Source organism: Rhea pennata, chromosome 3 (genome assembly GCF_028389875.1).
Source record: "Rhea pennata isolate bPtePen1 chromosome 3, bPtePen1.pri, whole genome shotgun sequence".
Lineage (NCBI taxonomy): Eukaryota > Metazoa > Chordata > Aves > Rheiformes > Rheidae > Rhea > Rhea pennata.
The window spans coordinates 51,381,691-51,402,971 of record NC_084665.1 but is presented as its reverse complement, the minus strand read 5'-3'; the positions used below and the strand labels follow the sequence as shown (position 1 = coordinate 51,402,971).

Sequence of the window (21,281 nt, the reverse complement as noted above, 5' to 3'; positions counted from 1 at the left end):
TGACCAGTCACTGACACAAAGTCTTCCCTCTACTGCAAAAGCAATGATGTTCTGCTCCAGTCTTCCCACGGAGGTCTGGTTGATAAGGACTGACTTAAAAAATGTGGTCAAAATCGACCATGTGGTAAGACTGAGGAGCAGAGACTTCAAATCAGCTTCCTGATTTTAGGTTACCTTATGGGTGAAAAAAGCTTTCACTATATAGAGAGCAGTTTTTCTATTTATTTTTACCTTCACCTTACCCTGATGTGCTCCAGTATTTACTCTTTTCTACAGCTTTTCAAAAACGTAAAGGCTGCTTGCAAACTACAGACAGGAAGAAACCCGGACTGTAGGGTCCCTTTCCCTGACTCCAGCCCATTAACTCGGCATTTGGTACGCACCCTGCTCTCAGTTCTTTATATAAACCTTGGGAACATATTCCTGCAGAGTTCACATTTTTTATCCCAGGACAGTTATTTTTACAACAAACCTGTGTCTCAACACTGGGAATTAATTCACGCCATGGAAGTAGAGAGGTTAGAGGTGGCAATAGCAGTGGCACACTGTTTTACTCAGAGTCCTCAAAGGTGAGAGAAAAAGAAATGCTCCACTGGGAAAGCAAGATCATAGGACCAAAAACCAGCAAGGAAACGGGGAGCAAACAAGGAACCTGCCAATGTTACGGGCAAATTCTGCTTTAATGATTTCAAGGAATTGATCTTGGAGGTTTCAAACAGCAGCCATTTAAGTCTCTCACAGAATGTTATTCTTCTTGTATGAAGCATAAAGTTTTAAGTTGGCAGTTCAACACATCTCACTTTTCTGACATTAGTGGTCCTGGAGTTCACGTGCTTTGTGGTACAGGAGAGAAAGAGGCTTCAACTGCTACCTCATCAGCTAGAATTGCAACTACCTATAAACACTCAGAGAGCTCCCTCTGGTCTCTTGGCATCACAGAGGTTTAGAACAAAAAGGCTGCTGTCTTGCTACGTTCAGGAGGCAAAACTGTATTAGGAGACACCCTGGGTTACTTCCAAGGTCCCAATCATGTGGAAGCCCTTTTGGAGGTTTGCTTGATGGACTGGCCACTTAGTTTCACTTCTAGTGAAAGCAAAAATTGCTAGCTCTGACAGTGGTGCTCTGCTGTGGGCAGCAGGAGCAACTTAAGACATTTTTTTCTGCAATATGTGGAAAAAAGTTATGAAAGAACTTTCAAAAGGAATATATTCTGTATGTTTTTACACACATTCTAACAATGTATCGTATGAAAAAATGGGTTTATTGCTTGGAAACTTGCGCTCTACCACACTTGTGATTCTATAGTACCTAAAGCATTTACTAGGGTTATGGCTATTCAAGAAATTCTGAAAGAAAGTCAATATATTGCACATGAAGCTCTGCGTTAAGTGGTATAATATCTTGATGTATTTGCTAACTCACAGCAAAAACATGGGAAAACAGCACAGAAGACAGCCCTGTTTCCCTGGATAGCAACTGAGCCCCAAAATGGGCTGTTATCCAACAGCTAGAGCTAATGCAGATTTGAGGGGAACAGGTGAATTAACCATACCACTCCCAGCAGCCCTGGAACAGGACCATACACATGACTGTGGAATAGGCACTAGGGACCTGATATTCAAAAACATTTGTTGTTGGTCCTTGCATGGAAGTCAATACTGGCTTAAAAGAAAATTCAATACCATGTTTAATTAATGGAGTTTGAAATTTTACGGATGACATGCCATTGCAACAGCTGAAAAGCTTTCATTAAATATGAAACAACTTATGCTAGCTTGAAAGCATGTACTGAAATTTCAAGACTCACTTTGTCTAAGGAAGATGGAAAAGGGGATACTTGTAAGAGGGTAAAAAGGAGGTACTGCTTATCAGTAGTATATCTGAGGGGATCACATCTGTGTCATGCTTATCCTCATCTGGGAGGGAGGGAAACCATCATCTGCTTTATAAGGTGATTAGACATTTGCATCTACCTGTATTTTGGAGCCTGGATAACCAGGGATATTTCCAAACTTGCACAGAACTGAAAAAAGTTTAGGTGTCTAAATAACATATGAAAAAGCAAAACTATCCAGGGTTGGGCAATTTGCCTGAGATCATAACAGAAATCTGTCATGGAGCAGAGTTCAACTTAGTTCCTTCAATACATAAATAACATCATAACTGATGTTCAACATCTTTCCAAATGTACTGCAAATAGTCTTCTCTGGAGGCTTTTATGTCAAGAATCTTTCATGCATATGTCTTTCCTAGGCTAGTCACATGGGAAGCTACTTTTTTTTTCCAGCCAGGTGGTATTTTGTTGCAAGGTTTAAAATACACTCAATATCAATATCAGACACTTGCTTTCTCTCCACAAGTCAGCAGTAGAAAACAACTTGGACTCCACCACTCAGAAAGCAAACTTAGCATACTTCGGTTTCTCTTCATTTTCATTATGATCAACTGGTCAGTCTGCACTAGTTTTAGACTGCCTGTATTCAACACTGAGCCACATTCACCACTGTTACCAACACTGATAGTAACATTTCCAAGGCTTCCAAGGCAAGACAGCAACTCTTTTAGCAGCATCTGAAAGTTTAACATTTTGGTTTTAACAGTGTGGATTTTACAAGACCTGTTTTCCATTTTTATGTACTTTTTAAATAGTGTTTATTAACAACTTATGTTGCTTCTATAAACAGCACAAAAACAGCACATAAAACAAACAGCTCTACAAACATCTTTCTTACCTACATTCACAGGGTTTACATTGCTGTAAAAAAGGAAAAAATAATTAAGGCCAGCTAAATGTTAATAAATCACACAGTGAAAATCATTTAGCCCTTCTAGCAACATTATAAACAAAAAAAAACAAAAAAACAAACAAAAAAAAAAAAAAAAAAAAACAAAAAATGAAAGGAAAATTTTACCTGGTAAAATTCATTCTTTTGAAAGACATCATTTGATTATATTCATGTTCCTGAGTCTCAAGTTTTCCCTTTCTCTTAGAAGACTTTTACACAACAGATCTTGCACATACGCCAAGTACTTTCTGAAACATAGATTTGTAATTCCTTCTTGACCTACAAAGATCTTCATCTCTGAATGCAAGTAACATTCAAGACACAGGTAGCTTTTCCAAAAACTGTATAAACTGAAACATACTGAAAAAACTTTAATCTGAGGAAGAGGGACTAAATTGTGGAAGAGGAAATCGGAAAAGGAAATTTTCTCTGGTAATTGTCTTCAGCAAAGTACAGCAAAGTAATTTCCAGCACTGGTTTAGCAGATGAAATCCATGTAGTCACTGAGTGATTACAATCAACTCAAATGAGCACATAAAGTGCCTGGATACTTGCAGTGGAGTCTGATTCAAAATTCACTGAAAGCAACAGAAATACTCCCTTCCTTCTCAAATGAGCTTCAGTTACAGCACTTTGAGATTTCTATTTTCAAACATCTACAAAGGAATACATTCTGGAGCTGTTTTTATAAGTCCTTAGTGATATTTTTCAGTAACAGAGAGATAAAAATGCTAAGGGAAAGCATACTGACTGAACAGTGACCATCAATGGCAAAACATTATGCTCTGCTGTAAGAGCTAATGGCTGCCTGACAAGCAGAAAAATGAGAAGACAGGTAGGTTACTGCCATCAATTTGAGAAGCTGACCAAAGAATAATTAATTATTTATTCACTAATTAATAATTAACTTGACTACAGTTCCTTACCAACAATACATAAACAGGTGGGAAGGACCAAATTAACAGCCTTCATAGAAACGTTCTTCTTGTATTCTCCTCCCTCAGAAGCATTTGGAAGGTTTTAACTAAAACGAATAATTCCTGTCCAACAAATGCATTAAATCTCAACACAGTTGTTCTTTCATCTCATTTCAGCATCTGAGTATGTTGCTCGGTAATTCCCAAAAGGTAGCAAACTGATCCTGCATCAGCTACATGCCAGTTTGGCAGTGACAAAGCAGAGATCTGTGTGAAAGCATTTGTCACTAACAAGGTAAGGTCTCTGGTAACAGGAGGGCAAATAGGAAAGTCAAACCTTTTGGAATTCATGACAAGTGAACTTGCTATAGGTGATAAAATACATTGTTAAAAAAAGACAGACAGACAAAGTCAGACAGACAGAAAGACAAAGTCAGACAGACAGAAAGAATTTATGTTGGGAAAATGCACCGTAAGTGGTAAACTGCAATTACAGAGAAAAACAGGCACCACCTTTTTAAAGGACTCCAATACATTTTGATTCCATTCTCCTGTGGTTTACTTGTGGTATACAAACACATACGCGCACACACACACACAAACTAACTTACCATCCCTCACTTCCACGCCCAGTAACAGCAAAAATAAACATGAAAAATAATATTAAAAAAACTCTGTATTCAGTAATATTCACACCAATGTATATATATATATATCCATTAAAATTATGAACATTTCTAAATATATTTTATGTATCATACATATATTTATATGTATAATTACATATCCACAGAAGTAGTCTTGCTGTGCTAAAGCCAGCAGTAAAAGCAAAAACAGGTTTCACAATAGGACACCCATATATGCATATGTACTGGCTGTTTGGTTTGTGAATTTATTTACAACTTAACTATTTCATAATAAATGCCTACCGTTCTATTGTACAAACGTAATAGTAAAGGTTTAGGTTTGTTTTTTAAATACAAAGACTGCAAATGAATACATGAAAAAAATTACACACCATGTACAGTATTTATAATTTATAAATGCAAAGTTAAGACCTCTTTAAATTATTGCACTTGCATATTTGTTTTTTTACAAAGATAGTTTATATGTATCATATATATATATATGTAGATATATATATATATATAAAACAATTTTTTCAGCTCACTAAATGTAGTAAAGTTGAATGTTGTTACCTTGAAGTTCTTTCTTCTTCACATAACAGCCCAACCTGAATTTTGAATATATATGAATCTACTCTATAAATCAGTTTGTTCTACTCTAGAAAGCAGTTCATTATTTTAGGTTTTTCGATAGAGTACACACCCGTATTACAATCGAGCACAGTTTTTGGTCAGACAGCAGAATAGAATAGTTGTGATGTGCCTTTGCTAGATTGGGATATATAACCTAAACTTTGAACATGAACTTCATTGTACTAGTGTGCAGAAAGTCACTTCCTATGTTTAGATGAACAAGAGTTTGTACCACTTCTTAGAACTGTTAATATATCACAGTGTTTGAGGCAAATGCATTATTTCAAGTGGGTCAAAATTATTTTGAGCATCTAACAACCTCTGCATTTTTTCTTTAACATGAATAGTGCTACATGCTATTCCTACGATTTTAACACTAAGTGGTCTAAATGTATTCACAGCAAATTGATCACATTGTTTTAAGTTTAAACACATGAAAGAAGTCTGTGCCACATAAAGAGATAAATTTCACACTGCACGTCCCCTCCAATGTAAATATATTTTAGCATATACTCCCACTAAAAAAACCCTAAAAAAACCTACTGCATTTCTCTAATGAAATGATTAATTATATTAATTGTGAAAGTATTACTGCCATGAGTGGAAGCTGAAGATTCTGAACAGCAGAAAGTTGTACTATCTTGAAGAATTCATAGCTTAATTATAACAATGGATTTTGTCAGTGCTGCTATAAAATATGCAACATCTCAGATGCTATGTCACCTATTTTTCTCACTTAATGCCTCAGGTATTGTTTCACAAAACATTAGAAATTCTCAGATATGGCTTGAGACGGCTTTTTTCTTTACCGGGCTTAAAAGGGAAAAGCAATTGGAATCTCAATAAAAATGTTGTTGTTCTGCGAGTATAGTCTAGCTCTTCTAGGAAAAAAAGGTCTGTTACATTTTTTTATGCATTCTTATCCATTCCGTGCAACATCAGTTTTAGTAGGATAACAATACAAGGAGGAATTGCATTTAGCAGCATAACTTGATAAGCCATATGTCTTACTGCTGTACTTGTGAATACAAGTCCAGAATTTTGGACTCATTTAAAGTTTTTTCTACCAAAAAATTGACATGTCTTAATCTGCACTCTGTAAGTGGTAAGACAGACTGAATTCACTTAGAAAATACAGCCTGTTATAGATATTTTTGTTGGTTTAGCCAGCAACTCAAAGGTAGTAACTTTTTGTCATGACTTTCCTCCTTTTATACTCCAGAAAAACAAACCGAACTCAATCACTGGAATTGAAGTTTTTCCTTGCAATGGGCACCATGCTATAAGAACTATATATTTTCAGCGATTGGGATAGTTCTGTATTAGGAACAGTGTGGCATGTCTTCAGACATTAACAGAACAACTTACTGACAATTTGATAAATGTTAGAGAGATCTGTTCTTTTTCAGTACTTACAGACATCAAAACTGTCAATGACTAAAAGTTTACTTAAAAACTTTCCATATTATAGACATAGTGTAACAAGGAATATTTTTGCAACCCTGTAAGATCAGCATTCCAGGAGGATGGAGAATAACAGCAAATATACTTAAGCCAGGAAGGAAAAATTTTCAGTTGAGTTTTGGAATTATATGAATTCCATAAAGTATTTTTGTAGTCATTACAGATTTAAATCTTTCCAAGTACATGAGGACACCATGGATTGCATCTTCAGTACTTAGGAGTTGAAAGGTTTCACCTGAATGATTTAACTAAATTGGAACTGCTCAGGAGTAAAGCAGAAGACAAAATATGTAATCCTGTTCCATTTACTATAGTATAATTATTTCCTTAAATTTTTTTTCCACCCCAAAATAGCTTATTTTGGCTAACGATGAATTTCTGCACTTAGAAGTGGCGAAGCAAACTGAAAAGAATTGTGAGGCTGTATGACACAAATAAGGTAACTTAATATTGAACTCTAAACCTCCAGGATATCTATGTACTGCAAAGGCTTAGGTGCATTTATACATTATGTGATTACATATCACATACTGTACATATGTACAAACTAATATTGTATGTGCTCGACCGTAACAAAAGGCAAAACTCAGGAGTCCAAGTCATTTAAAGGAAACTGTACGGTGGCATGCTTATTACAGCCATACAGCTCAACAGACATGACATGGAAAAAGAGAACCTGCATTCTGTCTTTAAGTCACTACTGCTATTACTTGCAGTTACACAAATGGCCATATAATCACAGAACCACTACAAGACTATTGTGAAAAAGCATATGAAGCAGTATAGGCTGTATGTGAAAAGTTATGCAAAGACAGTGTGTTTTCAACTACTGTGCAGATCAATTTGAATATTTTCATTATTTTTAAAAGAAAGATGAAGGCAAATTAAGTGATGAAACATACTCTGTACAATTGCACTAAGAGTGGCATTAAATGTAAGATCTTACATTCTGTGCATAAGTTTGTAAGACTGATGCCTATGCCAGCACAGAACTGTAAACACAGTATTTCAGAGTACTTTTTTTTTAGTCAGCTATTCTTTCAATTAAAAGGCAGTTCTGAGTCTGAACATTCTTCTCAACTAGGGGAAAAAAAAACAAAAGGAAAAATGGAGAAGTTCTTTAATTTTACTTGTTTGGGAGTGGTAGAAAAGAGCAGTAGAAGGCATGCAGTGTTACTGTGCAATACAAAAGCTGGTCAGTACAAAAACATTTTTGACTTATTGTGATGAGTCCTCCTTATTATACCTGACTTTTCTGACACAGCTCCTGTTCCAAGTAGATAACATACTTTAGGTATGTCTCTTAATATCTTTTAAAATATAACTCAGTGGTAGAAATAAACACAACGACTTTACTTATCCATGAGCTAGGCAAGGAAATCTTTGCTGTCATATTCAGATTTTAGACTGAATCTTCTGTCACTACAGATACAAAAACTCCAACCTGAAACTATGCCTGCATCTCTCCTTAGAGATAAATATCCCACAGTTCCAGTGTTTAAAGGGAGGAGTTGTCTGGGTTTCTAAATCATTCTGAAGAACAAAGCCCCAGCACCAGTTCCTTCAACATTTACCTTGCAAGTGACAATTTGTGTTATGACGCTTAATGAAGAACTTTAAACCTTTAACCCAAATGTTGGTTTTCCTTTAGTTTACAGCAAAAGAATTCACTGCAACCTAAACAAGAATTAGTTTCCAGGGATTCTGCTAGAGTTCAAACTGATTACAAGTAGATCACACAAACATTCACAATAGCAATAGGTATATTGTTCTATTTATAGCCAAGAACTCCCAAGTGACACTGGTGTTAAAGCCAGCCACAGTACAGTATAATAAAAGTACCATTGAAACCCTTACTAGAAAGATACAATTTAGAAGTACCCCCTAAGATTTTTTTCCCCCATCAGTTTTAAATTAAGGCCTCAGCATTGTAGCCCATGAGAGAAGGCCAGTCTTTTATATTCACAAGTCGGAAGTTCTCTTTCATTAGCTGATTCCAAACCATCTGGGTTGTCATTTTCCCTCTGTTCATGCTGTGTCACTGGTGTAGGTCAGGAGATTGGCTTCCAGAGTCATTAGCTGAGGTAACCCCATGGGTGTTACCTTCCTAGGCAGATCTGCTTCCTAGTTAGCATTTGTAGCTCTTCTTTTTCCTTCTTCAAATAAAAACAAAACAGAACAAAAGTAAACAACCCTCAAAACAAAGAAGGGATGCCTTTAGGGTTAAAGCAATCTGCTGCTGCTGTTCAGTCATCAATCTTCACAGGAAGCGAATCGGAGGTCCCGGGAGCAAGGGACTGCGAGGGAATCCATATAGAGGCCTCCTCTCCTCTCGTCACTTTCTCCCATTGGCTGAGATTGTCCCTAGAGATACAAAAGAGTCAGAGGTAAAGCACAATTCATAAGATTACTGAGATTTCTTCTGTCTGCTGTACTAGACTTCTAGAGATGTAGCTTTATGCTGCAAACAAACACTCGTATGCAGTCAGGTTTTCATCATCACTGTATTATTTCATCTTTTACCTTGCAGTTGTCACATTTTATAATTCTTGTTGGCTAGCATACATGCTGGCAATATATAAGCCTATGGTATTTGTGCCTCAGAATAAGCCACTACTGGAATAGGAGTCTAGAACCTGCTTCCCTTAAAAATATTTCTAGCCCTCATGGTTGCAAAGAAAATGCTAACATGACCCAAGAACCATTTCTGCCGAGAATACAAAACAGCAGTCTGGAGAGGAGCAGCTTTCCTCACTCAGGACTTCAAGCATTTTACAACAGCATTAATTGGCCCTTTACAAAATCACCAGAGACCAGTACTTTTGCAGGAAACTTCCTTCACTGGAAAACACAAAAGTTCATAAATCCTGCTGAAAATTCTGTACACAAGCTGGCTGACAATATATAAAAAGCTTTATGCCAACACTGTAGGATAACTTTCAGATACTACTGTGGTGATTGCATGATAAGTCTACTACAGCAGAAGATCATCTTTTCCTGAAGAGAAAATTTTTCCATTGTCTCACAGTCTGGCCAACACTCCAGTCCAAATTTTGGTTCATAAGCCATAAAATGTTGAGATATTAAGCTGGTAACATTAGAACAATCTGAAGGGAATACAGACTCATCTTACTTGCTGTATATTCATTATCACTCAAGTAATTTGGACATCTATTTTGATGACATCCAGTTGCAGACCATACAACAACTTACAGCCCAAACCTAGCATTCTCTTTTAAAACACAGAAAGAAAGCAGGCAAGCTCAACAGTTTAAATTTCATACAATCAAATATCTAGTTGCTAACAATGATTTTTAGCTGTCTGAAAACAATGGTGTAACTACTATGGTCTTACATGCTATGTGTCATATTACATCTGAATTTATGTGGCAGAGCTCTCCTGATTTGTGTGTCACAGATTTTCTGAAACAGTTGATAAAACACAGCAAATAAATAAGCTGGAAGCACAGGAAACAGGTAAGAAGAGAAAATGTTGCAACTTCTAGGCATAGGGGAAGGAAGGATTTGATGGAGTCTACCAAAGGAAGCTGGTGCCCTCTAGGGGAACATCTACATCATTTTTTGAAGGTCGATGGAAACTTGTTCTGCCAGTGCTCCACCAGGCCAACTGGAGTCACATAGACAGAATTAATATGGCGCTGAATCTCAGCTAATAAAACCAGGCGCTGAGAATGAGAAAAACCAAACTGTTACTATTTCTAGGTCCCTTTCTGGAAGCTGGGAAAATAACAAGGAGAATTGCAGCCAAAATATTCCTAAATTATATCCATTTCAGCAAGAATCCAAAAACCTGAAGGTACATGGAAAATTGTTTAAGAATATTTAGTCTGAACTAAAAGAAAAAAAAGTAATTTCTCTTACTCTCAGAATAGATCTGCAACTTTTGTGTGCCTCCTGAGTAAATAGGCTATAAAAACACCCCTAGAACTTGTTCAGGACACTATTACACATGTGGATGATAGTTTTGATCTACACAAAATACATATTGAAAAATTTCTCAGTAAAAAACAATAAATACTTGGTAGATAAGAGAATATTTAAAAGTTTGCAATAAATTTCTACCTTACTTCAGGGAAATCAGTGACTGGTACTCTTTACCTTTTCTTTAAGATGCAGATCATACGATTCATTTGCCTTTGTGCTCCCAATGAAGCCCTGGCTCCTTAGTGTCTGGAATAAATACTTAGACGTTCTCAAAATAAAACCTTGATGCTGACATGCTGTCTTCACTGCTTCTGTTGCTATTATTTGCAGCTCATGTCTGTGTTCCAAACAACTCAAGGACATGGCGCTTAACACTGCGTTCTAAGAACGAGCCCTACTGGTATAGGGGTGATATCAAAATCAGTTCAGTCAGCAACTGAGGCAACACTAAATAGGAATGAGGCTGCATGCCTCCCATCACACTGCGTACCATTTACCCCTCAAAAAAACCCACGCAGCTCAACTATTTAAAACACTCTGGAGTAACCCAAACCCTGCAAAAACATGCACATCTGATAATTAGGGAGTTGAAGTCAGATCTGTGTTCTTGGAATTTCCAGTCAGCATCTCCAAATCTGAACACAGCTCTCAACACTTCCTCCTCAACTTGCTCTAACAGACAGTTTCAGGTAGGTCTGTGAAGGGTAATTTCAAGGCAGAGCTGTTAAACTATCAAACTCCGTATCATGGACCTTACATGAAAGTATAGTTTTTCAGGAAACTCTTCAGACTTACAGAGATCTTAAACTTCAGTTCACACATGCATGCAGCAGTCCTGCATCACTGCAATCTAAATTCAGGGAATGCACAAGAGCAGGTGGGGAGAGGTAGCTAAAGCTGTGACCATACAGAGCTGTGCCCAGTCTGGAGATTATGCCAATGCAACTTTGCAACTTTCAGAAGTATATTTGCAGTTCCAAACATTAAGCATAACTCATAGAACAGAAAACACCCATATAATCTTTGCAAGGAATCTGATCACTACTACTTCAGACATCCCATCCTTTGCAGAGAAGCTCACTCTTGAGAAGATGCTCGTGCTTGCTGTCAGAATTATGACACACCCTCCATCAAAAGCATGTATGTATGCTGGTGCTTGGTACTCTACAAATCAACTTTCAACCTCCTTAGTTGAGTACTGAAAAATAGAATATCACATATTACGAGCTACTTTTGAAAACAAACCTCATTTAGGTATGTGACTAGAGATCAAAAAACACAGGTCTTCCTGAAACCCTGATCCTGAAAAAAATGTTGTGTAGCCTTAGGCACTCAGCCCAGCCTCTCCAAGTCTCATTCTCCATTAAGGGGAAATAACAATGCTAAAATTCCTACTAAAGATACTACCAGACTTATGCAAACACTTCAAAAGGAAGTGTAAAACCATTCTGAAGACCCCTCATTTGATTGTACTAGTAATAGAACTTTCCTGCCATACACACAGAGGCTGCTTCATTAATCATATGGGCTCTGCAAGACATTTTTGTATTAAAATTATACAAGTACTGATTTTAGGAGTGAAAATGCACTCAGATGTTGACAAATACTTAATACTAAAGATTCAAAATTGTCACATATTTAAAGCAGTTTGGTAAAATTCATTAGCTTAAATATAAACAAGTAACTGGAAAAACTCATGATGAACACCACTGCATTTCTACTGCTTGGTATTACAGATGATGCTGTTGTAGTCTATATAAATAGTGTAAAACTGTTTCTGAATGAGAATGTGGTTAGGCAATGCACAACCTGTTTCCAGTTACATGGACCAAATAACTAACATTTTGCTTTTAGCCATCACTACACCTGAAGACTGTCTAGTACCATGCCTTCGAGCAAGGATTACAAATACAGCAGTTAGAGAATTTTCAAGATCTCAGACTACCTCTCTTCAGCAGCTGGATGATTCATGGCCTTGTAAAGATCAAAAGGTTTATAAGTAGTTCTATAGTTTCCTTCATGTTCTTTGATTTTGCACTGAAAGCAACTCTTTATTTGTCAGAGTACACATTATTCAATTATCTATAATCAAACTATCAACAAGTATGTATTAGGTCACCATGGCTCAAGGAGTACACATTCCTATCCAGTACTGTAACTCTGAATTCCAAAACAGGATTTGGACTTTGATATCATTATGATAATAGTCTGCAGCATTTTGAAACTAGAGAAGAGTTTAATGCTATATTTTAAGTGATGGAACCACTGAAATATGCACTTATGAATACTTCCACATTATTCAATTTAGGGTAACAAATTATTGCCTGCTATTTAACAGAAGTTGTTATTTTCAAAACTTCTCAAAACAAAAGATACTAAAGACAGGCCTTGGGAATTTCACCGCACTAACTATGCATTGAACCCATATCTCTTCTACCTACTTTATCTCTTACAGCAGTATACTCAAACTTGATTTAAGATCTTCAGGTGATATTACTCGAAGTGCTAAAGAAAGTATTAAGAGAGAAGACCATGTGGTGAAACTAAAATAGGGCTTGTTCATGGATAACGATCAAGTGATTGATGGCCTCACCTCGATATGCTGAAGAGCAGAGGACGAGGACATGCTGGATTTCTTAGAATTAAAAAAAAAAAAAAAAAAATCTGAACGGGATAGAATCCTTTCTTATTTAAGCAAGAGGAAAAGGAGAACAGATTAAGCTGGAGGGATAAACTGTGAGTTTTTACATGTGAGGACTAGTTCGCATCTCAGTATTGTCCAGAAACTAAGTGAAGTTAAAAACTTCACAGTGTTTATATACAGTGGACATCCTTCTGCTATTTCACACAGATCTTTAAGACCAAAAGGTCAAGAAAATGACAGAGTAGGTGGAGCTGCCATACAGGATAAAGAAAAAAAACTCAGTGCAAGACAGAATTTAGGGCCAAAGCAGGAAGAGGGGGAGGAGGGGAGAAAAAGAAAAGAAAAGAGAGAGAAGTGCTAGTAAAAGCATGGAAAAACAGGTCTCTCAGCTACTCCCTGAATATGACTGAAGACTGTCAGAATTTACTAACTGTTTTTCTTAGAGAATACTGATTAACCTGAAACTTTTAAATTAAGTCTACTGGTTTCGACAGACTTTTTGCCAGTGAAGACTGCTAAGCTGCAGGATGTAATTATTGGTCAGAGCTTCCTACAAAGAGATCCACCATCATTGCAGCGTAGAAGCAGCCAGCTGGCTAAGGACACCTCTCCTGCAGAAGATTCCTAGCTACACTCTTAGCAATTGGAAGGACAAAATTAAATCCATCTCACACATATTGCAGTACTATTCTTATGTGTCCAGTTACTGACTATTCTAAATTGGGGCTCTTTTCTTTCTCTGCTTTTTAATATGAATGTTCTGATGTGAAATAAAACTACATGCCAAAAAATTAGCATTTTTTATAAAACAGAATTCTTATTTTCTAGACAATCTTAGTTGTGAGAATAATACTGAGGTAAAACGGATACAGAGGGAAACTGCACTGAACCAGCCTAGATGAAAATACATTAAAACTGAAACTGTTTATCTCTAAAGCTTTAGGCATCAAACATCTTAATCAGTTGTGTCTGTAGAGCAGTGTTGGATAGTCCCAGCCAGCAGTTATCACCTTTGGGTTTCTGGATAGATTAATAATGAGATGTATATTTGTTTATCTACATGCAAATTCTAAAATCAAAGGTCTATAATTTAAGGTCTGTATTTCCAGATAGACCTACAAAGCAGGTTCATTTTTTCCTTAACCAAGCTACATGCTAGGCAAAAAAACATACATTTACTCACCTGCATGCTCGGAGTAGTGGCCCAGTTGGAGGAAAGATCTGTGCAAGTGTGGTATAACATGGAATGGCTACAGCATTGTAGAACCCAATCTGAAAAACAGCAATGAAAGAAAGTAGTTAAGTAAAGCCAAACTACAGTCCTGAAAGTTCACAGATTACTAGCTAAAATCTAGTTGATTATTTATTTAATTACAGTTTACGTTAGTACTTTGAACCTCTGCACATAATCTTCATATTGACTACTTATTTAATTACAGTTTATGTTAGTACTTTGAACTTCTGCACATAATCTTCATATTGGAATACTTTAAAACAAAGCATAAACAGTGATGTCTCTGATGATGAGAGCACTTCAAACTATGCTCAGTAAGGCTTAAGGGGGAGGGGGAGAAAAAGCATGTTTGTTAGATCTATGCTTTCGTGCCATTAACAATTCTTTCACAAATACCAAGAGGAATACTATGTATTTTTGAAGATGTTCAAAGATAACTAAAACAGCTTGTGGAAAAATAAAACAAGCGTAGAAAAATGTTTCTTCTCTTGTTAAGCTCATACTAGATATATAAATTGAATAAATTCACTGCTAATTCCTTATTAGAGTAATGAATTTTATTCTAAAAATGTGATGTAGCATACTGTGATTAACACGTTTCAGAATATAAAAAATTCTGTAGTCTCTCTTAAACCAAATATTTAATCTATAAAGATTTTGGGTACTTTGCTTCTATTTTTTAAAATACTGCCTTTCATTTCAGAGCTATTGAAATGCCTTTTTGCTAGCTATTGCCATTTTAGCTTTCAGAGGTCACTGAAAGCAAAGTAGTCTTTCACATGCACACATACATGTATTTATGTACGTAGTACGTAAGCAGGCAATTGACAATTTGAATTTACTTTTCTTGGTCCTGATAGTCAGCAGACTAGTTAGCATGTTTATTCAAAAAAGTTAATTCAAAGATCTTTTTGTTCTTGAATTCGTTTTTATGAAACACCATTTTTCCCTAGGAAAAGCAGAAAATAGCACTCATTGCTGCATATTTTGCTGCACCACTATGCAAAGGAAGATCAATACACAAACAGTTTTTAAAAGTTTTTAAATCAGGTAATTGAGCCTCCTGGGAATATACTTTTTAGTGCTTATCCTCAAGAATCTCTTCACCTCATATGATTGTTTTGGGGAAAATCAAAAAGCAATGCCTGTAGTTATCCAAAATACTAATGAAGTAGTACTAGCCTAAAAACACAAATATTTCAAAATCTGAATGTAAATATTTTAACCAGGAACAGGTGAAGCACTTCAACTTGCATTCAGGACAAAACAGTGAAAACTTATCTAGGAGTGGAAGTAGTCACTAACTACGTAGAAAAAATGTTAATGACACTTCTCAAAATTGTGCATGGCTGATTTTAGCTAGAGATAGAAATCCGAAGAATGAAACAGCTGACTTTAATTGCACTTATATTAGGATACACTAGACGTTATTCAAGACAGACCTCCTTCATGAGACCTGCAGAAAAACCCGTGAATCACAATGCAGAGGACTGTGAATACAGGAAAGCACCATAGATTTGTGAGGTTTTCTATGTCACTACAATACTGAGTTGACTTTTCTTGCATTCTTCCACAGTATTTCACTAATATTACTTTAGCCCTGCCTTAAAACTCTTCTAGGAGATACACATTCCACAATAATGCTCCTTTACAGAACACCTTAACGAAGACCACATAGCCTGTAAATGGCTGCAGAGAGAGTCAATGGCCAGCATCAGGGTCTGAGTTTGGCCATGAGCAGCTAGTCTCCTGTGTTATCTTATAGCCTATCTCCAAGGAAACTTCAATAACCACTCAGACTAAGTCCTCAGCAAAACTGTATTAAAAGTATTTGACAGAAGGCTTCACATCCTCTGTTACCTAACCAAAAATCTCATTTAATCTTTCGCTGTGGATGTAACTTACAAGTATTCTTTAATCCACAAACCAGCACCGAATGCCAAAGCTTACCTGAATTAATTTGCAAACTAAAATGTCATGACATAGTAAATATTTAGCCATATGCCAGATGAGTGAAATCTGTCTTTTCAAATCTGTGCTTGATATTCATTACTCTCTAACTTTTCAGAAATTTACTCATTTGTTTTCTCAATACTTCTTCAATATATTGAGTGTGTGGATGAAAGGAGAAACTGCCATTCCTAAGCGTTTATATCTCCTTATCCAATCATTTATCACACGAGATGGAACAGACTGTATCCACATAATCAGCACTAAGTCTAACCTGAAGACAAATTTACTTTTGTTATTGAAACTACATGATGCTTTCACACTGGAACTATTTTATCATGTTTAAACCGTTCCTGAAGTCTTCACAGAATCATAGTCTTATTCTGTTACAGGAAGTAGAGCTATGTTATTTCAGGGCAGCAGCAAACAGCATATTGTTGCTTCAGTAATGTCTTTGAAAAAAAAGTTTTCTACTGCTACTTAAAAAGACCAGTTGCCCTGATTTGCAGATAGAAAACAACTCACTAGGGCACACACATATCCTAACACCAAATGCAACAGTCCATAATATATATGTAATATATACAAAAGTTTTTATATACATGTTTAATTAACATTATAAAGCATGTATCATTTTACAAAGAGAGTTCATACTTGACCCTGAGGGACTTCATCCTTCTTGTCTCTGTCCATCATAGGAATAGGCTGAATACCCGTTTTCTTCATTTCATCACCCTGGGAAAAAGGAGGCAGAGAGTTGTCTATGTTAGTTTTCTAGGTTTCCTCTATAGTCATTGAAGGCACCTCCAGAAGATAATTTATCATACCTTTCTCATGAGATTGTATCAAGTCAAATTCCAACCGCCTATGCTCTCTTCCAAGGAAACATTTTGGTGCTTTAAGTTTGCAATATAATGAATTAATTCTGGTGTGAGTTGAGTAGTTAATGATTGTCCTGCTACTTGTTAGCTTCAAAACTACCTCAAGCTCAGAAAAGATGAAAGCTTCCTGAAGCTGACTCCCTCCCATATATTTGGCCTCAATATCACCTATTACCATGTCCTGCTGCAGTTAACCAACAAGAGATGCAATCACAAAGCTATTTCCAAATTAATGTCTGTTTTTGCTGTTTTCTCATGCCCCATATTTGCCCCATCAAGTAGTCAGATAGGCTAGAATCATTGCATCTATTCACTGTTCAGCTTGTCAGACATTTTATTTTCAAAAGCAGCAAGAAAAAACACCTCCTTCCCCAACTGATAAAAAAGAAACCTGTAAGAACTGCCAGTACAGAAATTCAGTGGCCTGTTATTTAGGAATTATAAACAATTTTTGTGTGCCTCCTGTAAATAAAATTTAATTTTCTCCCATTTGCTTGCAGTACTGCTGTTGACTGGTCAAGACCATCTGCAGTCACTCTCAGTGATCAGTCACAGTCTTACTGATCAGATCCTAACACTGCACCACTTAATGCATATTTAATAAATACGTTTTTAAGCTCTCTGATTAACATAGTATCAAGTGTCTTGGAAACACCTGAAACTTTCAGGCAGCTGTCCAGCCTCTCATAGAGTGTGCCAAAACTGAACAAAGCTCAGAACTATGTTCATCACTCTACCTTGAAAGAAAAAGGTATGTGTCTATATGTACATGATGCATTACCAGATGAGGTATGCTGTAAAAAAAAGTAAAACTGTTTTTTGCTCTATAGTTGGTGACCATGATCAAAAAGAAATTGAAAGCTGAAATTCTAAACCACTAAGTTTGTATCACTGTACCTGGAGTACAGGTATAGAGTGGCTTATTATAAGTCTATTCAAAAATACTGCTTAAAGGGTTTAACTACCTACTTTCTCGTATGTCACAAAAAATTACAACAGTCAGATCTTATACAAGCCTGTAATCCTATATAATGGATCAGGGAACGTATTATTCTTCTCATGTTGTAGCACTGTGGGAAATCTTCATGATGAAGTGGTATCAAGGGATACCACTTTGCTGAAAACATTAGGCTTCATTCAATGAAAAAGAAATAAAAGCCAGTGTGATGTACTGCAAAATTGCTACAACTTTCTCTGCAGTTGTTTATTGTTTTATACAATATTTCTATATTGAAAATGTTTTATAAAAATCCTCTAATAATTTGTTCAGCATATTAAGATTATGAACTCAAGTAGAAAATGTAAGCAACTTTTCCCCTGTACTTAGAACTAATACAGCCATTCAATCTAACCAAAATTAGAACTTTTTTAGAGTTTATGTTTTTCCCCAATTAAGTAACAATTTCTTCAGTGAAATGCAATCTAAACTTACTACTCAGCTTTCTACTTAGCTTTCCTAGGATTTTCTCTGTATCTATCCCCAGTTTTCTGTTTCAGAGAAGCATGTAGATGTAGTTAGATTTGTCAGCTATCTTGACTGCACCACAACAAAGTCAACTCCTGACATCTGTCAGACAACCTCTTCTTAAAATGGATTCAGTAAAATATCAATTACAGATTTCAATTCCCAACAATAATTTCTAATGTAAATTTGCTCCACTAGGTATTAATGTTTTATAAAAACTACTATTATTAACTCATCCTTGGATTTCAAAACAAGTTAAAATTTGGACACATTCAATTCTGCCCAAAATTCTGTTTTCACTATTGTTGAGAAGAGTTAAAAAAAAAAAAAAAAAAAAAAAAAAAAAAAAAAAACACAGCTCCTTCCTCCTACACTGAGTTCACAAGAATTGCAAAAAACTGACTATGTAATCAGTGAGCAGATTAATATTATACCTCCATTATATTACTTGTAAGAATACTCACTTTTTAGTGCTGCCATTTTATAAAAGGACTACTGAACTAGATCTTTGAGTTTATAAAGTCTGCAGTTTTCAAACATTTTATTGTGGTCTGAGCTGTTCAAAATTAAGCACATAACAACACTTAAATGCAACAAAAATAAATAAAAAAACCCACAAGTCATGCACATGTTGAATTTCATAAGAAACATGCAACAGGCAGGACAAATCTCCATGTTATATGCATGCTATATCAACTCTATTGGTCTGATTTCAATTTTACACCTATGTAAACCAAAAGTAAGTCCAAAGAACCACAGCTTACAGACACATGTGCAATACCAGTTCTGAAAACATTACATACTTTCTGAAACTGCAGAAATCAGCTCTGTGCAACACTCTCAAGAATTTATTCCTTATATCCACAATGTAGTATTTCTTTCATCTTCAAAGGTGAACAAGTAGAGCATTTATTCCTCAGCATAGAACATTTAAGAAATTGCACTTTCTTTTGTATGGACATGATCACACAGCACATCTCAATGCCATGTTTTGATTCGCAGTCTCATCTGTGGAGTAACTCTCAGTACATTAAAAGATGAACTATCTCTCTTTAGGACCCAGTTGTTGTGCTGGCGCTCAACGAAGATTCAAAAGCTGGGATCAGAACAATTTTAAGATTTATCATATTTTCTTTAGCATCTCCTGAACGCATACTGCAGCTTCAGAAGTGTGTGTTTTAAGGCAGCTGCCTGGAAGCTGGTTTCATGTTTTGCATTTCTAGAATGCAATTAACTTCCTCACAGAATTACTGTAACTGACTCAAAAAAATCCTACAGATTCTTGTATGTTCTGTTGCCTGGTCACTTTTTCTTATGACATACTTCCTAAATCTGTCTTTAACATGCAGCAAGAACAGTGCCTGCAAATCAGGAAGCTAACTTGGCTCTTTGAAGAGTTTCAAAGCAATTAACAAAACACGTGCATGCACCAATGAAGTCTTTAAAACAAGCATGATAAGATACCTACTGCAAATTGTTCTATCAGTGTTTTTCTCTTCCTATATACTTCCATTTGTAAAAAAAAAAAAAAAAAAAAAAAAAAAAAAAAAAAAAAAAGAGAGAGTAAACAAAAGAAATGCACATACCTCAGCCCAGAACTCTGCATATATATCATTGGCTGTCAGCCTGGTAACTGGCCACAACTTTGTTACAGAACACAAATCACAAGCAGTCATCATCAGACCAATAACTCGATCTCTAGAATAAAATAATATTAAATTGTAAGTTGGTAAAGAATTAATTATCATATTCTGAAGCTTTCATTTGCCCTTCCTAAGTACAATCTGCAATAAAGTATAAATGTTACCAAATTTCTCCCCTCTTGCTTTTTTCTTTCCTACCTGTTTAAGATTTATTAGTAAGGCATCACACAATTTTTTCTATTATCTCATCATGCAGTATTACTGTATTACTTGAAACTGGAGTTCATCAGCTAGCCTCTGCACAACTACAATCATAGCAAGGTATAAAAGAACGCCCGTTAAAATGCTCGTGTGCTCCTCCTTGATTTTCTGAGAATAAAGCTCAAGTCTATAAAAAGGGGGATGGCATATCCTGTTGCTGCATTTCTTTCCACTGTTTAAAGAGATTAACACATGTACACCAAAACCAGCAAAATCTACTTCTGAGTCTATGTCAAGGAACTCCATTTACAAGTAAGCTCTATTTCTTCTTCCCCTTTTTCTCATAGTATTTTCTACATATTTGTTGCAACAGCCAGCAACTGCATCTTGTGACTTAATTTTTATGTGAGAAAGGATTCAAGAACTGCCTTAAGCAAACTGACTATTTAACCTAAATGCCAGCTCTACTAAAGCAATACAGGAGCTTAATGAGTGTCTCCATAACAGCCTGAGTATTTCAATAATCCAAATATGTCTTAAGACGTATTTGAACAGAAGTCATTGCTCTGCTGGAATGAGTTCTAGCCCAGGGAGGAGAAACTCACACAGTTCTGTAACTCTGTCCTATCCACTGACTAGCCTGTTTACAGAAGAAATGATCAGCATTAGTAGGATTAAAATCAGCAGTGTAATACACCCGCGTGCGTGCACACACACACACACAATCCTATTTAAAAAGTTTTCTAGCACTTTTCTGCTACACAAATCTATAGTTTCTGAACCTAAAGCTTATAAAGAAAATGGGAAAATTAGCTCATGAAATTAATTTGTTCCACCTGAGGGAGCTCCTACAATGGGGCCAAAGGACACCTGCATCTTTTTTAATGCCTAT

General features: G+C 36.0%; 1 protein-coding gene across 1 annotated transcript in view; it reads right to left on the bottom strand.

Moving 5' to 3' along the window:
- Positions 1 to 4,871: 4,871 nt before the first annotated feature.
- The window catches only part of PDE10A (phosphodiesterase 10A), a 185,762-nt gene continuing 169,352 nt past the window's right edge, over positions 4,872 to 21,281 (bottom strand). The window contains exons 19-22 of the mRNA XM_062573701.1: positions 20,132 to 20,243; positions 16,854 to 16,934; positions 14,199 to 14,287; positions 4,872 to 8,790 (exon numbers count right to left, since the gene is read on the bottom strand). Coding sequence (XP_062429685.1) covers positions 8,673 to 8,790; positions 14,199 to 14,287; positions 16,854 to 16,934; positions 20,132 to 20,243 — 400 coding nt within the window. The 3' untranslated portion in view covers positions 4,872 to 8,672. The remainder of the gene's footprint in view (positions 8,791 to 14,198; positions 14,288 to 16,853; positions 16,935 to 20,131; positions 20,244 to 21,281) is intronic.